We start from the raw sequence: 21,560 nt of genomic DNA on the forward strand, positions 1-21,560 counted from the left end.
GGAGAACGTGTTATCTCACGAAATTGCGCAGTCAATTGACCGCCTCTGTCGTGCGATTCGACGGCGTTAGACTATTTCCTGGCAAGTCTATGATCTATGCCAACAAGCCAGCGACAATTTATGAGCTTCGTACGGAAGTAAAATTACAGCAGTATCGGCCTATTTGTGCTTGAAAACCGTCGAAAATTGGGTTCAACGTCTGGACTTCTGCAAGCGTGCCCGTGGTGGTCATGCAAAATATATCGAGTTCCATACAAAATGCCATCGAATGTTTTTTCACAGGAATAAAGAATTTCATTATTGTAATTGATTGCTCTTAATGAAAAACCCTTTATATTAGTTAATGTGTGTGTGTGTATTTTAACAAAATTAAATGAGCTTATAATGGATATAATGTAGCTTGGTGGCGAAAATGAGTGCATTCAGCCCAGGAATTTTCCCAGCCCTATACAAGACATTATGACGAATTTACGGACCGAATTGTGTGCTTAATAAAATTAAATAAATAAATTGCGAAAGTACAAAATATTCGGTTTCACATGAACTTAGCTCTTCCTTAGCTTTTTAATATATGTATTTTAGCAAAAGTTTTAGCGTCCATTATCGTTATGTAATCTGCAGCTAGCAAAATATAAAAATTTGTAATCCATTTCTTTTAATTTCATAATCTTTTCTTGTATGTATATATATGTTTAACCTTCATCTTAACAATAATACCTATCTCTAGTGTACCTTCAGCACCACATACAAATATATATGTACGTAAACACATATTGTTTATGTGCGCACATAAATTGATTAAAAATAACGAATTCACTTTGGCTGCCATCCTCGAACATAAGTTCCAATCAACAGTTCTAATATTTTCAGCAACGAAAATTGATTCGAGCTACGTGCTCAACGGTAAGTCTATAAATTTTCTAGCGAAAACATCTCACAACCAATTTTGATAGCGAAAAAGCTTTGCAATATGAAACTACAACAACACCAATACTAGCAACGAAAAAAGGAAAATTTTGCACACAACGCACCCCAAGCGCTAGCGTGTCATGGCAGCCGTTGCTAAACAAACTCAATTTCCTACGCGTAAATCGCTTTAAACCAACGCACTGAGAGCTGTCATAAACAAATACATATAAATACATGCATAGATGTATGTGTATATGTATCTCTGAATTTGCACGACAAAATGCGTGTGTGTGCACTCAGGTGAACGCATGAAAGCAATTTCGCATGCAAATATATGTAGATATGTATGTATATGCGCTTACGCATGTGTGGAGTTGGCACACACACACACACACACATAAATATTTATATTTATTTTAATGCGGGATTTCTGCGTTTCCACTCCAAGCAAATAAAGTAGAATATTTCTTAAAATTGAATTTTCTAACAAGCAAACGCGCATAACTTCAATGCACGCGCAGTCACACACACATGCATACATATGTATACCGTTATATCCGCATATTTATGAGTATTTATGCTTTTAGCAGACTTTTCGCGCCAACTCGCTGCCACTCAAGTATTTCAATAACATTGAATTGCTAGTAAAATATACAGCACTAGTGTACCGTTAAGCACAAGCACCAGCAAAACTTACATACATACATACATATATACCTACGAGTAAGGCATCCACATTTGACATCACATCGTAACCGTTGAAGCGTTACTGCCTGACACTTACACCTGCTGTGCGCTTTAATGCCGAATTTCTTTGCGCTATGCGTCCGATATACATATACATATATCTTTACATATATTTGAGAAAAAAAATCAAATAAAAGTGTAGAGTGTGAAAATAGTAGCGCAGCAATTGCTGCCAGCAGTTGAAATTCCATAAGTGAAAGCGCGCAGTGAAAGCTTGTGCTCAAGCCGTAAAGCTTGCATTTATTTACGAGTTGACTTAATGTTTTTGACTCGAGTTTTCGCTGTGCCGTGTCGTTTAATCCCTACAAAATGGAAATAACTTGAAATCCGCACGCGGCTGCAGTCATCCATAGTTACATATAATGTACGTGAGCAACAATGTGTATGCGCATGTTACCTGTGAAAGCCCAGCGGAGAGTGGCTTCAAAACTCGTGTTTCGGCTTTCATATTTATTACTTTATACCAGAAAGCAACCTCTCATCAATCTTTTGATTCACTATATCGCTCATCAATCACACAATTGGACCATATCACAATATCCTCAAACATTAATACAATCAATTAATTATACCTGATCACATGTGTGATCGAAAAACTGTCAACCATCTGTTTGAAATATCCCAACTTGAAAGTTTCATTTCACTGCTTGAAACATTTCAATTATTTGTTTCCAAACCTATTCAATCACGTGATTTAGCAGTTATAGTACTGAAACTCATCATACATGTCACGCTTAACAAGCATCTGATGGGAGTTTAGCGCACAAACTAAACAATTTAACATGAATTGAATCTTATCACCCAACTTGAAAGTAATCAAAAGTCCACTTATCAAATCCTTTTCAGGTTTTTTTTTATTAAACCTATTATCTGAAAACTATTATCAGTCATCAATTTATACCTTATCAATCAAACTATACTTCATGCTTAATATTATTTGTGTAATCGGACAACTTCACTCAAGTGACAGAAACCCTGTCATCGTACATCTGATATTAATTTGACTCTCTGATGGCTTGAAATTCAACATCAATCATATGATTGATCTAGTTACATATCTTTTGTGATCTGGTTAAAACTTAATATAATTTTATGCCAAGCCTATCATTAATCATCTGATTTACTCTCTTATATAGCTATATCTAGCTGATTCAGTCATCCTAAACACATTTTATCACCAATGTTATAGTTAGTATTCAAGTTACTTGAGGACTAAAATCAGTCATGTCATTGGATCTAATCAGTAATGGGACAAGAACCCCATCATCAAACATCATTCAACACAAATATCTATACAGCGTCAATCCACAAAGAAGGCAGAAACATGACGTTGGAAAAATAAGTTTTCAATATTCTGATCTAACCGCACTGTGAACAATGAAAAATCCCAAACCGAATGGACAACACTACTTAAAAAAATATTTTGCTTCAAAGAACTCGACAGATGCAAACTGAATCAGATTATACCTAATCAAGCGGAAAGTTGTGGTGATGAAAATATAAAAAGTTTAATACTTTTAAATATTAGTTTTATAAATATTTACAATTGATCAACTATAATTCATTTGTAATATTCAATAAGTTATAATTAATCTGTAGTCATTAATCGTTTATGATTAAACGTTAGTGAATTATGAATATTAGTTACAATTAATATGTAGAGATAATTTATAATGGCACAGTTATAATTAATCTGTAATTGCTAATCGATTATGATTTAGATTAATTTAATTTAGATAATTATGTTTAGTCAGCGATGCATAGGCCTTTATTTATCAATAATTATTATTGTGAATATAATATTGATTCGAAAAATTAATTCGTTGACGATGCTAAAAAGTCTTTCAAACACTTATTTTTACATGATTAATCCTGTGACCTACCTTGATGTATATATATGACAAATAACAAATTATAATATAAATTTGCACTCTACATTTTTTATATAGCAAATATTCCCCGCGAAATATTATAAGTACACATTTTCTCCCCTATTTCACTTTTATTGCTTTTGAATCTTCAAAAGGAAATATTGTGGAAAAATTGCAATCAATCAAGGATGTTGAGCGCACAAGCCAATTTATTGGATTTTCTACAGCCGGATATTGGAATGTGCACTTCATTTTACCGAGAACAATACAAAGTAGAAAGAAAGTGTTGGAGACTAACGCTCTTTAATATTATAGTACTCGTAAGTAAATAAACTCTTTAGCAAGAAAACACTGATTCAGGTCGCTATAATTTGTGATCTGATTAAATTTGTTAATACAAATAGAAATTGTATTGTATATTAAAATTAAACAGGAACAAAATTAACATTATAAGATTTTATACTTTTGTGGAAACACTCTCAACATAGAGGGTCCTTCCATGGTATACTTCCCTTAAAGCCAGTTAATACAATGTTCAAAATTTGAGTGGATTTCATCAGATGTCGTGAACTTCATGTTATTTTAGTTCTACGTTTTTTCTATAAGTTTCACAAGCGTGAGATAACGAACTGATGACGATTCGTCTAAAACATTTGTTTTGCTCAAGAATAAAATTTTTTTTAGAAATTACTGAGAACTATTTGAACTTTTCTCACCGGGACTTATGTGAGAGAATGAGCGAAAAATGGCCAACGAGTTATTTGGGGTACCCAAACCCGGCAAAAAGATCTTCAATGGGTTCAAGCCTAGAACTAGTTGTTTTGAAGTGGTTAAAAAACTTCATATCTCCTTGTTTCAACAAATTTTTAGTTAAGAAATTTCTATTGAAAGAAATGGCTTTATTAGTCTACAAATTTTATTGGTGTTTTTATAGAATTTCGGAGATATGGCCACCTCGTCTGTAAAGAGTTAAATTTCTCTTTTCTGAGCATAGCTTGGCTTGTTTCGAACTTGTCAGACGCTACTGATCATAGATAGACGAGACGTTTCTTCAAGATGAACGTATTATAAATTTGAAAATCTCGTTTGTTGTCGTACCCATTAATTCAGAAATATGCTTCAGCGCTGACAATTATTTGGCGGTAAAAAATTTAAATGTTGGGTTACCAATAACAAACGTCAATTTAAAGGTTCTATTGTCAGTTATCATGGTATTTTGTCAAAACAAATTGAATATAAATATCTCTTTGACGGCTAAACCTCAAGGAAGTCGATTAACTATACTATTCTTGTAAGAAATATTTCAATATAACCTCAATTAATTGGGGTATTAAACTTTATATTATACATATCTAAAAGCAATTCGGCTACTTTCAACTTAACAATTAGAGTATTCTCATAGCTGTAACCACTTTAATTTGACACCCCAGATCATCTTCAGAAAACTTCTGAAAAATCTTAAATATTTATTGCCAATAAAATTTACTTTACTCACACATATACACTTGTTAGTTGGCTATATAAACTTTGGGTTCATATTCTAGATATCCCTAAGCACTACTTAAATAAAAACTTTACTCCCGCAATAACGGTAATAAAACTATAAAACAAATAAAACGGAACTTATAGTATAAGTAGCCAAATAAAATGCTTAGAAAATATCATGCGAGAAGTGCATAAAGTTATCGGTTATGAAAATCTGTCAGGATGTATGTATATTTGTAAATATAAGAAGGAAGTCAATGGAAGAAGAGAGTTTCATATTTCTGGCACTAACATATATTACTTCTTATATACATATATTTATGTATATATAAATATAAGTATGTATATTTTGTCTTATTAGTCTTGAGCTCACTGTTTGTCTACCGAAAATTCGATTTCGTTTTTTATTATTTTCTTTCAAGAGTTGCCAGCTTGAAAATATTTTACACAGCAGACCGAAAAGTCAAGAGGTAGAGATCGTCAAGAGTGCTTGCGTTACCTTCAACGCAACAAAAATAAATATACTGACAAACATATAGACGCATACATATATGCTTAAGTGTGTCCGTGAGGAGTCTCATATGACACAAACTCACACATATGAAATGCAGCCGCAGTAAATATCAAGACAATCCTTTGTGGACCGGCCACTGCACAACAGGACGGCTTCACATGATATGCTATAATAATAATAACAGTTGAGAAAAAATATGATATAATATCTACATATATATACATAAATACATGTATATATATATGTATATACGAGAGCGCAAAAATAAAAAAAAATCGGAATAAAAATATAAAAATAATAACAAAGTGAAAGGCAGCGTAATGCGACGCAGGAAGTGTAAAAAATAGTCACTTACGCCGACGACATGAAATGTGCACGTGTGCGTTGATATGAGTGAATGTGCGTGTGTATGTGTTTGTGACTGCATGCCACAGTCACCACCACCAACACATTGGCTGCCACTTTGTTGCACCGGAAATTGTTGTAAGGATATACGAGTGCGTTGTCGCGCGTCATGTCAACGTCGTGCGGCATGAATGGCGTTGCCACACACCAACACACACTCGCAAACACGCACACATACAGACAACAATTCAAACACACATTTATGCGCGCAATGCAACTGCTGGCGTCGCTGAGTGCTTATCCTTGCAATTTCGTCGACTTTCGTCTGCAATCGCTTGGCTGCCGTTGACGAGGCAATGTGTCTCATTGCCAACTTGGTCTGGCTATTATTTTCTTTATCCGCACCCACTCAGCGTGTGCGGTGGCTGATGTGTGTTACTTGCTGATTTTGCGTGCGTGTGTTTGTTTTAACGGCGTTTACTTTTCGTCTTATGAAAATATTTTTTTATATATTGATGCCAAAAATGCGTTCGTGTGCATAAAAAGTTGCAGCGAAATGTGAAAATTCAATGTTACGTGTCTTTTGGGAGAAATGCAATATTATTAAAAACAGTGGGGGGTTAGCGAATGCGTTTTTGCAAAAAAACTTAATGGATTTTAAATTTTGGCTTTACATTTGAAGGGAACAGATTTTACATTTTTCTATCATTCAAAATTTTGATGGGAAATTTATTGTAATTAGAATTAATAAAATAATTTATTATTAGGTCGTAACGGAATATTTTATGCTCTCGCAATTAATTTGTTTGATTTCATTAAAATAACACAAAATTTTATTCGTATATATTTGGCATAAAGTCTACTAGAATTACGAAAGGCTAGATTATTATATAATCGTTATAGAATCGTCAGCGGGAACCTGGGGCCTTAGAGCGAATATAATCATGTGGATGTACAGGACCGTTATTAGACCAATTCTTACATATGCAGCATTGGTTTGGTGGCCAGCACTACAGAAACAATGTAATATCAGAAATATTCTCAAAGTAAGATTTCAAGAGTTACTTCCAGATAACGATACCCTCTAGACGAGAATGGAGAAGAGGCTTAGTAGGGTAGGAAGATACCATCTCATATACCATTAGGTTCAAAATGGACTGCTAAGTAGGCTTATACTCTTAACATTTCTTTTGCTATCCGGCTAGCATCTTCCAAGCGGAATTACTGTGCATAGAGAAGGACTGTGGAGCTCTATTGACTAACTATGAAAGCAAACATAAAGCAACAATATACACAGATAGCTGGGCGAAACTCCTGGCTTTGTCGTCGCAAATGACTCATTCCGGCATAGTCTAAAACTGCAAGAAGGCATTGAGCTCACTCAAAAAGAAACTCTACCTACAACAACTACAGGCGAGTTGGCAAAGTCTTTCAAGATAAAACCGAGGCAGAGGTAATACCATGCCCGCTAAGATCAATCAGGCGAGAGCTCTATTCACAATTTGAACAATTAGCTGAGGACAGATGGAAAAATACAATCAAATGTAAAAAAATTAAACAGACTTTTCACTTTCTCTGTGAATGCCCAGCCCAATCGCAGATCCGACATAGAATACTTGGAATCCATAAGGCATCCAGCCTTGAATGTATGTCTAGTAAAAGCATATGGGACAGAAGTAGCTTCATCGAAAGCACAAAATGGTTTGTACGAAAAGATGAAACGGGATAGCAGTGTTAAATATAAAGATCTACGATTAGCGTCGACCGGAAGTTCCATATAGCAGGTATATGGGGGCCAAAGGAAGTATTGACACGTTCTGGTCCAATTTTGGCACATTATTAAAAATAAAACATCTTCTCTGAATTTATTAAGAATATCTCAGTGGTTTACCGATACTTTCAATAAAAAATTAGCCACAAGCTATGAGATTCTCATTTGCGATATCTCTGGCCTTGGAAAGTTACCGTCTGATTTCGGCAATATTTACTATAGTACAAATGCAGTGTTTGTGAAAATATTTGTCCCGATATCTTAACTTGAGCTTGATTTATATATTTAAAGTCCACCAACCAGATGGAATGCCAATCCGTAAAAATGGTTCATACTCAAATTCGTTGAAATTAGTCGAGTCCTGAGATATGGTATTTGACCCAAAAGTGAGCGACGCCACATCCATTTTCCATAGTGTTCTAGTGTTTGTTTCTTGATTCGTTCTCTCGACGTTATTCCTTTCGAAAATTAATACACTACGAAATCGGGCGATACATTACGTTTCTGATATTTTGCATCGAAGTTGTTTAGTTCGTTTAGGAAGAAATAGAGGCGAGAGGCATCATAACCGCAGAGAGCTTTAAGTGAAAGTTTCTGCTGAGATTTTTCAACATTAAATTTTCGAAAGCTTTCACTGTGAGAACGGATTTCAGTTTTCGAAGATTATAAAATTGTATATGGTTTTGCACATATAATAATTTTGGAGTAATAAAATAATTCAATAAATAATAATTTTAAAATATTATTATAACGATCCCTTACGAACACCATATTGAAAACCATCAACTTAAAAACCACGCAAATGTCAATAAAAATCCAAATTTCTCGCTGCTATTCACTTAACGAATATATGGTCATTTGCAGTAAGCTAAATGAGCCGAATAGCCGCAAAATACACATATTCAACAGTTTGTGGCTGTCAGTCGCTGAGTCACGCATGCAGTCAGTCAGTCAACCACTCAGTCATTCAGTTCACAAGTTTGCGCGGAAATCCAACTGTAAAACCATTCATGCTTACGTTCCATAAACATTTGGGCGCTATGACTTTGTGTTGTACCCCTATTTCAGGGCGGCCAAAGCGGATCAGCATAAAACGTGAGCGCAATGCATACGCGTACCCACTGCACCAAAACACACATACACGCTCGCACATATTAGAGCTGCGGTAAGCTAAACTTTGTATACTTTAAAATTCCGCGCCATAAACAACGAACAAATACTCGTACAAATTAAGTACTGAAAGGATCTACAGTGGCAGCCATAAAAATGCGGAAGTTCCATAAAATTGCATTAGCGATGTTAGCGTTTGGCAGTAAAAGCATTGAGTTAGTGTGGCCTTAGTTAATTATGTGTTAGAAATTAGTTTGAAACTGGTATATTTGAAAAAGTGGGTTTAAGTTATGTACAGAAATCAGGGTATATTTATTTATTTTAAATAAAATGTTTGAGTAATCAACTATTAGTCGACTATTTGTCAAAGCTCCGTTGAAAAGTTCTTCTGGTTAATCGCAAAGAGAAAAGCACAACTCTAGACCCTAACTTGAATAAGCTTATGGACATACTTACACTCTTTCAAATAAAGTCTACAGTGAAAATATGAACAAACAAATTATAACAGATAATATTACTTCAAAATATTTCTCGGCATCAGAGAATTAAGACATTACAGAAGATGTGATGTGTGTGAGAGGCAATATCTCTTCTAAACGGTAAATACATAATGGGTTTGTCTCGGGCCTACATAATGCTCTGGTGATATCACTTTGCATTGCATGTTGTAATTATTTCAAACTCAGAAGTAACTCTGATCCTTATCGTAAAAGAAAAGTCTATATCCAGTATATTCGCAATAAACTAGCCCCGTTCATGCACCAAAACTGCCCTACCTCTTTGCAATCCCCGATTTATTGACTCTATTCGTATATATACAAGTAATAAATTGAACCGCGGTAGGTAATCCAAATCCCTTTATTTGGAATCAAATTTATGGGTAATCAACTATTAGTCGACTATTTGTCAAAGCTCTGTTGAAAAGATCTTATAAGAAAAAAAGTAAAGTGATGATAAATTCGTATTTGAATCTTTATTATCTGATACCCTACTCACTTCATACTTATTGTGTAAAATCTGTCGATCTTGAGGCGACGGAACAGTCGCTCTAATGCGACCCATTTCAATAAAGAGACGAACATCTAAGCTACCTAATACCCTAGTACCTTTGAACGAAGCTCGAGCCAATTGACATATATTCCAACAACTTTTTTATAATTTCAGAGTTCTTATACACAATACTTATTTGTATATAGTTAGTACCGACTGTAGGTTAGATTAGGTTTGGCTGACCTCTGCGACAGGTTTAGGGATGGATCAAATTTGGACAGCTAAAGCTGCCAGTCCGTCGTGATCTCTTAAGACTCCTCGGTATGGATCATAAAGAAGACCCTTACGTATCGCCGAAGCGCTTTGAGACTACCACAAATTTCATAATTTCTAATCCGGCAGTTCGCATCATGGCTACCAAGATGCTCCAACCTAAGTCTTGCGAACGCTGGACAGTGGACGAGGAAAAAACTTGTTTCCATCTTGCCTTCATTCATACAGCTAGAACAGATTTCGTCACGTCCGGAAAGTTTTCTAACCTCATCGAATGCAGTAAGTTAAGGAGATAAATAAAGCAAATCTTTCAATTGCAGACAGTCTTCGACAGTCAAGAGCTACCTTCGAAGTATGGAGTTTTCCTAATTTTCTACCAACCGCTGTATATTTAAATATAGTATATATAGTCTCCCACAAAGTAGACCTAAAGCAACAAATATATATATATAGGCACTTATATGTACATTTACCCTAAGGCAAAAAAATGGCCGCCAACATTAAATGAAAAATCGTTAACTGTAACTAATGTAAGCTCATTCACTTGGCTCGTCTGCGGCGCGCGCGCCCTTTTGGATGGACAGCAATGAAATATTTGATGAGTTTAAAGCGCAAATGGAGCGGAGCGGAATTGAAGCGCTAGGGATAAAATATAATAATAATTTTTTTATTCTTCTTCTTCTTCTGCTAACCAGTGAAAGTAATGAAAATATTTCCCAAACAAAGTGAGACAGCGGGCAGCAGAAAATGTGTTTTTTCAGTTTTTGTAATTGCCATGCTGCCGACATTGAAGGATCGACTTCGCTGTTGTGTACATATTGAAAATATTTAAAATATTTCATAATTTTAATTAAATGTAAATAAAGGCAAACATTTCCCGCGTGCACTTCATTACTGAAGAACCGGAGACAAGGCGAAGCCAAAGCAATAGATACAATATAAACTCTCGGCGTTGCACAGTCTCGCAAACACGCATATAGACGCATATTAAAATTAATGAGACTCTGGAGGAAATGTCGAAAAGCAGTGGGAATAGATGAGAAAAAAGGCGAAAAAGATGGGGAAAAAATTAAACAAATAAATGTTGGCAGGACTCTCTCTCAGAAAAGTGGCAGAAAGTGAGTAGTTGGAAAGGCAACATCAGGACAAACAGCACCAACAGGCGGAAAATTTAATTGTGTTCGCAGACAAGAAGACTTACGTATACAATGGCACAAGCTTAAGCAAATAAGCATGATAGACTAAATGGCGAAGCTGAAGGAAGTGAAAAGTAGTTTTGATGAAGAGACAAATCTTGCATGCATAAACGCCAAGGGAGCAGCTGAAATATAATTTATGAATGAAACACAAAAATATGACATGACAGTTTTTTTCAGAAGCCACTGCCCATACATCGCATCAAACAATGGATTTAATCAGAGAACACTTCAAGGAGCAGATAATTTCACATTTTGAACCACCAAGATCGTGTGATATCACACCGTGCGGACAATCCCGCTTCGTTTCAGGTTTTGGAGAAAAACATTACGCGTGACATTCACCACTTACCAGTCGAAAAGTGGACTCAACGGATGGACCATCTGAGACGTAACCGCGGCCAACATTTGAAAGAGATAATCTTTAAAAATTAAATGCCAAAGAATGTTGTTTCGAACAATTAACATTCCCCACCAAAATTTAATTTTCTGTGTTTTTACTTTAAAAAGGTAGGCAACCTCGAAATGGCTTAACTGAAGGCGCCTTAAGATTTTAATACATATGTAGATATTGGTGGCGCTGTCTTAGAGTTCCTATAAGAGAGCAGCTCCGCCATTTGGATCAGCCCTAATATCTCATCGAATCTAACAGTTAAATTTAGAAGGGTACTCCCGGAGAAGACCCGTGAAAATAGGATCGACACACACCATCTCTTTGTCGACTTTAAAGCAGCTTTCGACAGTACGAATAGGAGCTGCCTTTATGCCGCGATGTCTGAATTTTGGTATCCCCGCAAAACTAATACGGCTGTGTAAGCTGACATTGAGCAACACCAAAAGCTCCGTCAGGATCGGTAAGGACCTCTCCGAGCCGTTCGATACCAGACGAGGTTTCAGACAAGGTGACTCACTCTCGTGTGATTTCTTTAACCTGATGCTGGAGAAAATAATACGAGCTAAATAGAGAAGGTACAATCTTCTATAAGAGTGTACAGTTACTGGCGTACGCCGATGATATCAATATCATTTGAAACAACACCCCCGCCGTTAGTTCTGCTTTTTCCAGATTGGATAAGGAAGCGAAGGGTATGGGTTTGGTGGTAAACGAGGACAAGACGAAATATCTCCTGTCGTCAAACAAACCGTAAGCGCACTCGCGTCTTGGCTCCCACGTCACTGTTGACAGTCATAACTTTGAAGTTGTAGATAATTTTGTCTACCTGGGAACCAGCATTAACAGCAATAACAATGTCAGCCTGGAAATCCAACGCAGAATCACTTCTTGTCAACAGGTGCTACTATGGACTAAGTAGGCAATTGAAAAGTAAAGTCCTCTCTCGACGAACAAAAACCAAACTCTACAAGTCTCTCATCATTCCCGTCTACTTTACGGTGCAGAAGCGTGGACGGTGTCAACATCCGATGAGACGGCACTAAAAGTTTTCGAGAGAAAGGTTTTGCGTAAGATTTATGGTCCCTTAAACATTGGCAACGGCGAATACCGCAGACGATGGAACGATGAGTTGTATGTGTTATTCGACGACATAGACATAGTCCAGCGAATAAAAAGCCAGCGGCTATGCTGGCTAGGTCATGTTGTTTGAATGAATGAAAGTGCTCCAGCTCTAAAAGTATTCGATGCAGTACCCGCTGGCCGAAGCCGAGGAAGAGGGAGACCTCCACTCCGATGGAAGGACCAGGTGGAGAGGGACCTGGCTTCGCTTGGTATAACCAATTGGCGCCAAACTGCTGTTGTTGAAGTTCAAACCGATCTGGCTAATTTTAGTCTTTAAATATCTTCCTATTATTCCTGGATCAACTGTTACTGACGGGCTAATCGCATGCCTAAAGTCATTTAATTTGTGGCGTCACATAAAGATTCGCCAATTATTAACTAACATATGAGTGTTTTTGCAACAATATAAAATCACGATTGTAGAAGCAGTTGGAAATGGTAGGGTCACAGTTGACACCTCGATGGATTAATAGCATTTCCAACAGATTTCTGTCACTTCATTGACTTGAAAGAGAAGTTTTCCTGACATGAAACCTCAATATGATAACCATAAATGACTGATTGGTGGTAAAAAAAAAACAAAGATATCGATGATCTTAATGCGACAATTTAGAATTTCGGTCCAGGAGAGTTGACACAGCTACAAACCAGGATGACGTAGTCAATTATCCCAAAATATTTAAAATTGTCTATACTATCACCACTCACTTTGCAATTAAAAGTAGTGTGAGTTGTCATCATGCTGCGTAACATAAATCGACCTCGAGTAATCAATATCGTCGCCGAAGCCAAGATTGGACCAACTTAATTTAGTGTATACTTTAGCCACAACAACGTGTGGCCGGGTCTGCTAGTAAATATATATATAAGGACACCACGCCAGTGCTTTATAAAAGATTACTACCGTCGGAATCTGGTCTAACCATTTTCAAATATAAATTTTTCCATGAGATATCCATGAAAGCGAATCGGAGCTCCGAATGTCAGACGATGGCTCACGAATTTTTCTCGAAGAGGTAAAATTTCTGGATTTTCTTCTGCTCAAATTTCGAAAGCCTTAAGCACACTGTCTTAAGCAACGAGAGACCAAAAGTAATACGTCTTTTAGTCCATATAATATTTTTAGAAGTTAAAGGAGTTCATAAAAGATAATTTCCAAGAAACTGGCTGAGTCTTTGCTTAGAATTTATGCTAAATTTTTCTCCAAAAAAGTCTTATTGCAAATAAGTTTAAACGCAAATAAAAAAGGTAAGGCGTAAACAACAATTGATGGTAAGGAATTCATCACAATACATCTGTGAATAACTAATGTTAATAGAAGTAAGAAACCGTTACCAACAATTTCACCTCACTGAACAAACAAAACCTCATAGCTTGCGGCTATTTAAAAGTCAAAATTTTTATTTACTCACCTTTAATTATCACAAGAAAGATCAACACGACAAGCAGCGACGGGTCCATGTCCTTAGATTTCAGCTACCGAGCAATAAACACACGTACAACTGTTGTCGATGTTGCGGGCGGGTGGGTATATATATTTATGTATATATGTTTGAAGATGTGTCGATGTTGATTCAGTACAATTAGTTGCAAGTATTACAGGTGCACGAAGACAAGTTGAAGATGCGAGATTGTGTTGTCTGTCGTTGATAGATATTTTATTGCGCTGCCACAAACGTAGTGTTAAATATTGAATACGTCGATACACAACAAAAACGATGATGGACGAGCACGTTGCAAACGACGACGAAGAACAATGTAAGCGTACGAGTGAGCTATGCGCGTTAAATTCGGTTTGGATTTAGGCGAAAGACAAAAGCTTAAGATAACAATGTCACGCGGCGTTCACGTTAAAGTCTCTACAGGGTTCGGAGCTACTGTGCAAACACCGCAAAACTCAAGTGAAGCACACAAGTTGAGTTGAGTTGAGTGGGGTTGGTGGACTTGTGACAATTGCAAATTGCAATTCGTTGGAGATTTAGTTTGGCGAAAGCGCGTTGTGACTCAATCAATACACGCGACAATTACACGGTGCGAACGCGCGATTCTCTGCACTACGACGTATTCCCCACGGCCAACAACGGCACAATTTACAAGTTAAACGAGTGTGCAAACACGATGACGGCGACGAGGTGTGAATGGTTAGTGCGTCTGTTGCAGGCACCTTAGGTCGCCGCAGTGGTAAGTGTTCTACGTATGCCTGATTCAACCCTGCTGATGTTGAGACGAGCACGCGTTGCTTTGCCTGTCAATTAACTACAACGCTGTTGTCTTATTGTTAAGGCTTTGGATCCAACGCTGCGGTTGAGCTTTGTTACACTGCTTGCGAGGTAAGCGTCAGCGGAAGCGGATGACTTTGTGAGTTCTTTTTTCCTTCTTCTGTTCCCGAAATGCAAGACACCGCTTGTAGTCGAGGAAATTATTATTTGCAGAATAGCTGCCGTGAGTAGTTAATAGAGTGGCAATAGTTAGCTCGTAAATGCTGCTGTCAAGCAAATGTGTGCGCGCTTGTGGCTTGTCGGTGTCCCTCTGCAGCGCGCTCAGTTCGGCGGTTCGCACGTTTGCTCTATGACTTTCTGACTGTCAACGCAAGACAACTTTGGCCAACAATCACTTGGAGCGGTCTTAAGCGTGTCACGCTTATTCGGTTTTGTTTGTGCTCTGTCACAATTTGTCAGCCTTCAAGTCTTCAAGTTGTTTGAGATTTGTTTGGCTCGCTTTTGTCTTTGTCGCTGTATTTTGCACCACTTAAAGCTGTTGTTTACATTTGCTTGGTCTGACTTGCTCGCGGCTTTATTTGTCTTGCCGTCTTTTTTTTCTTCTGTGCTCTCTCTTGTTCTTCTTCTTTTGGCTTTGTTCCTCACAAGAACTCACTGCTGGCTCGTTATTCGCTCCAACGCTTTTGCTTATAGCCACACACTTCGTTTGTGCGGGTGTTTTAGGTTACTTTTGGAAATTACTTATTCCACCGAGATTTCGACCGTTATTTCCGTTTGCATAACCGTTAGCGCTTTGATTTGTATTGTAAATATTTTCTTTATATTATAATTTTTGAAACGCGCGTACCGTTATGAATTTTTTATTTGAAGACCGAAATTTTTTTAAATACACGTTCTTCTCTTCAGTGTGTACCGTTATTCGCTGTAGCATGTGTCCTATTTGTTTGAATATTTGTGCGCGTGACTCATTAGCTTTGTTTGTGTTTTTGGAGACGCGTTCAACTGTATATAAATACAGTTATCGGTTGCCTAAGGGTATATTAAATTGCGGTTTTTATGTATTATTTAAATTAATATCACTTTTTAGATTATAAATTTATATTATTTGTATATTATTTAGTATTTTTTATTTTTAGTACAAATGTGTCTATTTTTAGTTCAATTATTTTCTAAGTTTTTAAACAATTTTTGCACTAATTTTTATATTTTTGCTACTGATTTATAATTTTAGCACGTTTTTAATTTTTAGTACTAATTTTTTATATTTAGTAATAATTTTTCGTCAGTTTTTAGTGCTAATTATTATGTCTTTTACACAGCATTCATAGAATTCTAGCACTAAGTTTGCTTAATTGTCTTGTAATTTTTAGTACTAACGCCCTTTTTTAACTTAGTACTAACTTTTTTAATTTATTTATCAATAATATATAATTTAGTACTGATTTGTAAACAAATTTTAGCGTATATTCTTCAGATTTAACGCGTATATTTTTTTAATTTTAAAACTATTCCTTATTTTTAGTACTATTATTTTTTTTATTCGTAATATTTTTTTAATTTTTAGCACTAACTTAGTAATAATTTTAATTGATTTTTGCACTTAATAATTTTAAACTTCACCTTCATTAACGATTTCAATAACTAATTAATTTAGTACTAATTTTTCCACTATTTTTTACTTTTTAGTACTATTTTAATTTAATAATTTTTTTCACTTTTTAATTTACTATTAGATCTATTGCACGCTTATCTGCTAAGTGGGAACACAATTTTTACAGCATCGTTTTAATTTCTTAAATTTGATTTGAATTATGTTTCTACTTTGCACTTTTTTTAGATGAAGTTTTGAGAAACCGGTTTAATTATGAGTAACTACCGTTTTATTAATTAATATTTTAATATTTTTTATATTTGCTTTCTTATTACTCGTTATATATATATTTATGCATTTAATCGTTGTTGTTGTTTTATTTTAATTTTATTTTCGAGTAGGTAAACCACGTTCTGGCAGTTGCGGGAGCAAGTTGTGCTGGCTGAGTGTGCTAAAATGAGAGAAGAAGAAGAAATTGTTTTGAAATGATTTTATTCTACCTCAATAAGATTCACACATGTAGATTTTTACTAAATACTTAATATTTCAATAATTTTTTTTTTTAAACTACTTCTATTTTTGAATTTTCTTGTTTTAGAAATCGAAAAATTAAAGTGATTTTGATATATATTAAATTTAGAAAAACATATCGAATATAAAAGCTTACCATTACCATCCTAAAACACATATTCGTTTACTCCTAAATGTAGGCAACGATTTGTTACATTTTTCATTCACTTGTTTAATTATCGCTATATTCGAGAGATATTCTACCTTTTGTGTTTCGCATATAATTTCTTAAGATAGTTTTCAATTGTTTGCAATATTTAAAACTATAATTTTGGTACTAGTTTGCGCTCAAAAAGAACGTTGCCTACATTTAGGCTCATGTTAAATAATAGCAATGACTTAATTGTGCAGTAATTTGAGAAAAGCAAATAGTGTAGTTATAAAACATTGAATGCTTGAGATTAAATTAAATATTTTCAAATGTTGAATTTTAGCTGAATATGATTTATGGTTAAGTTAAGAGGTAGATCTCCACATACTGCAGCGAATCTTATTTGAACAGATTCGACTATCCTTTGTGATACCCGGATACTTCTGACGGATCTCTAAGGCCCTTACGATATGACAAAGCGCTTCGACTCTATTATAAAGTTCTTAAGTCGGCTAATGTCGATTCCAGTCACTTCACTGGATTCGCCGAAGATGTGCCTACCGAGGTGCTTTAGCTGCGAAGTCTGGCGAATGCTGGACATTGAAGGAGGAAATGCTTGGATGAATCCTCTTCGCCTTCCTTCAAACAGCTAGGGCAACTAGCGTCTGACTTGATTTCAAGCCTCACAGCGTGTGTGCCCATTGGTCATTGACCAGTAAGCACACCAATAATTGCCGAGAGATGATACTTACTAAGAGACAATATCTGGAAGGATCGTTTTCGATCCACCGCAGGCCAGAAAGACCTCGCTACTATACAGGTGCTGGTTGTTGTCCAGCGTTTGGCGAACTCATTCGAATTCAGTGTGTCCAGCGCTCTAGCGCAATTTGATCACTGACACACGATTCCACTCAGACGTCAATGTTGCTAGGGTACCCTTCTTTGCAAGCTGATCCGCTTTGTAGATTTCCATCGATTCCGCCGTGGCCGGGGACACAAGTCCAATTACAAAGTAGTTCGTAGCTATTGATAACGATGTTAGACACTCCTTTACTATCTTAGAGCGTACCGTCATCGAATTCAAGGACAGTATTGCCGCTCTGGAGTGAACACGCACCTATCTGAAGGTGACGCACTTCGAAGCAGTATGTCTACTCCTACCTTAATGGCAATTTTAGAAAAATGGTACTATGGTGTTTTCAATTGATTTTAATGTGTTTTCGAAGCACCGAAGTAAGCGAGTATTTATCCTACTTTATTTTCAGATTCGGATTTAGATTTGAGAGATATCTCTGGCTTTACATAGGTAATATGACCATAGAGTTTAAGCGCCTAAAAATATGCAATGATGTCATTAATTGCTTCAGACAATTTGAATTTATATCTATACAAATACTTAAATTTTCATAAGTAATTTACACTAAATACTTTTAATTTAACATTACAGTTAACTTTCGCGAAAAACAATATTTTTTTTTAAACGAAGTGCACCTAAAATTGATACCAAATTAATTCAATACATGAATTTTTCATTTAAAACTACCCCTCTTGTAAAAAAAACATATTTACATCGTTATAATATTCACGTAAGTGCGCTGTTAAAAATATTTGCCAAAACTAAATAAATATTGAGTAATTGGTGCACAAGTGCAACGCAACATTTTTCACACTTAACCCAAAACTGCCATAGACACATGCAGTGTGTATGAGTGGGTGAGAAAATTCACGAAATATTATTTAATTGCAATAATTGTGAAATGTGTTCGTGAGCTGTCAAAAACTATTTGTAATTGAGATTTGTTGCAGTAGTGAAGGTAATAAATGCACGTAAAATGAATAGCGAGGTTTTTGTAACTCCGTTGTGAAAATTGAGCTTGCTAAAAAGCTTTAGTTTCGATAGCAAAAAATAAAAGCTGAATAATAAAAAATATTTTTTATAAAAACTTTGCGAAAAAAATATTTCGTTAAAAAGTTGTGTTATTGTGCCATTTAAAAAAGCTTTAAAGCTTACACATTACATTATTTCAAAACACAGTAATCAAGTCAGTGTCTAAAATTTAAAATGAAAGTGTTGAAATCAATCTCTCGTGTTATTCGTGGTCCAAATAGTTCTTTATTTGTAATTGAGTAATCAATTACTGCATATGAAGCTTTCATTTGAGTATTATTGTAATCTAATTTTAAAAGTAATTGTTCTTGTAATGATGTAATTTAATCTACATCGACCAAGTGCAGTTATTGGTCGATTGTAATGGTAATGCTAACTTTCATTGTACTTGTATTTGTAAAGGTAATTAGAAGCTGATTTCCATTCATTAAGTGTATGTCAGAAGAATTACGAAGTAATTGTAAATCTAATTTTTATAATTTGTAATTATAATTGAAATGATAGAGCGTTAAACTTACATTCATTTTAGTGGCATAAATTAATTCCATTCCCTACGATAATTGAATTTGAATGATAGTAATGTTAATTGTAATGATACAGGCTAAAGGTAATGGTAATAGAGAATTTTGATAGTAAAGGTATAATAATTACAATGGTATTTATAATGGTAATTAAAACGGTTATAAGTTGGAAATTTCAATACCCATTACTATATAGGTCTATAAGTATAATAAGAAAACTGAAAATAATTGCAAAGGTAACTGAAACTGCAATGAAGAGGAAATTACAATACAGATTACTTGAAAGGTTTACAATTGCGTCCTATTATTTGTTAGTTTAATCACGATTATTGGAGGAAATTTTTTACATAATTCTCTAAATTAACTGTAATCACAGATAATATAGAAATTTAGAATTCCAAATATTTTGAATGGGTTTTATTCAATTTAAACCACCATTTACCCGAAAACAACTTCATTCCAACCAATGAAACATATAATTTCCATGTCACGACTAGCTATGTGACCAACAGGAATTTCATTAGCTAACCAAGTTATACCACAAGCATTCTTGCAAAGCCACCACATACCCTCTCGGCAGCAACATGACGGCACACATACATATAAAACTGCATTTGTCCTTTGGGAATTGGACTGGGACAAAATCAACATTCATCAAATGATTGCATGATTGAAATTATGCAAGCGCGTGTTTGTCGGCTTGCGAGTAATAGAAAATGTCGGCATTAGGGGGGTATTTAAATAATGAAATATAACTGTAAAGTTAAATATTAGATTGAAACTAAAAAATATTAATTTTGGTTCTGTTTGAGAGCTCTTAAGGTATGCATTTCTCCCTTCCGCCTTTTTGTCTTTTGAATTTCGCGGCTATGTATAAACAGCTACAGAGCTCGTATCTGGCAATACTATTCATCTTTGAAAGGTCTTGACATAACCTACAAAACGACGCTAGGAATGATTAATTTGGATATTGAGTTCAACAATTATAGAAGTATAAACATGGAGTTCACTAACGCCGAAATTCACGCTATTTTAAAGTTTTCCTTCGTTAAAGGCAAATCCGCTAGAGAAACGTTCCGTGAGATTAATGGAGTTTTGGGGGATGGTACTCGATCACTTCGAACTGGTTGGGAATGGTTTCGACAATTCAGAGCGAGGGAAAACGACACCATAGATAAGTCAGCCGGTGGAAAACCTGTGACGACGAATACTGATCAAATCATGGAAAACATCGAGTTAGACCGGCATGTGGCATTTCGTGTCATCGCCCAGGAGATGTGTGTTAGTCACCAAACCATTTTAATCATCTGCAGAAGGCTGGATACACAAAAAAACTTGATGTTTAGGTGCCGCATGATTTGACGCAAAAAAAAACTTCTGGACCGTATCAACACCAGCGATATGCTGCTGAAACGGAACGAACTCGACCCATTTTTGAAGCGGATGGTGACTGGCCACGAAAAATGGATCACATACGACAATATCAAGCGAAAGCGGTCGTGGTGGAAGGCTGGCGATCGTCCCAAACAGTGGCCAAGCCGGGATTGACGGCCAGGAAGGTCTAGGTGTGTGTTTGGTGGGATTGGAAGGAAATCATTCACTCTGAGCTCCTTCCATATGGCCAGATATTTAATTCTACCATCTACTGCGAACAACTGGACCGCTTGAAGCTGGCGATCGACCAGAAGCGTCCAGAATTGGCAAACAGGAAGGGTGTAGTGTTCCACCAGGACAACGTCAGACCACACACTTCGTTGATGATTCGTCAGAAGCTACTGGAGCTCGGATGGGAGGTTTTATTGCATCCATCATATAGCCCGGACATAGCGCCAAGTGATTACCACCTCTTCCTGTCCATGACGAACGCCCTTGGTGGTGTAAAGTTGAACACAAAAGAGGCTTGTAAAAAGTGGCTGTCCGAGTTCTTCGCACATAAGGAATGGGGCTTGACCT

The 21,560-nt window shown here is 35.9% G+C and overlaps 1 protein-coding gene across 5 annotated transcripts in view; it reads right to left on the bottom strand.

Annotated features, from left to right (window-relative positions):
• Positions 1-21,560, bottom strand: part of LOC105219235 (neuronal acetylcholine receptor subunit alpha-7) — a 585,197-nt gene that overhangs the window by 463,336 nt on the left and 100,301 nt on the right. For all 5 annotated transcript variants that reach the window (XM_054228333.1, XM_054228332.1, XM_054228334.1 and 2 more), the window contains exon 3: positions 14,140-16,988. In XM_054228333.1, coding sequence (XP_054084308.1) covers positions 14,140-14,188 — 49 coding nt within the window. In that variant the 5' untranslated portion in view covers positions 14,189-16,988. The remainder of the gene's footprint in view (positions 1-14,139; positions 16,989-21,560) is intronic.

The sequence above is a fragment of the Zeugodacus cucurbitae genome, chromosome 3, assembly GCF_028554725.1.
Source record: "Zeugodacus cucurbitae isolate PBARC_wt_2022May chromosome 3, idZeuCucr1.2, whole genome shotgun sequence".
In the NCBI taxonomy this organism is placed as follows: domain Eukaryota; kingdom Metazoa; phylum Arthropoda; class Insecta; order Diptera; family Tephritidae; genus Zeugodacus; species Zeugodacus cucurbitae.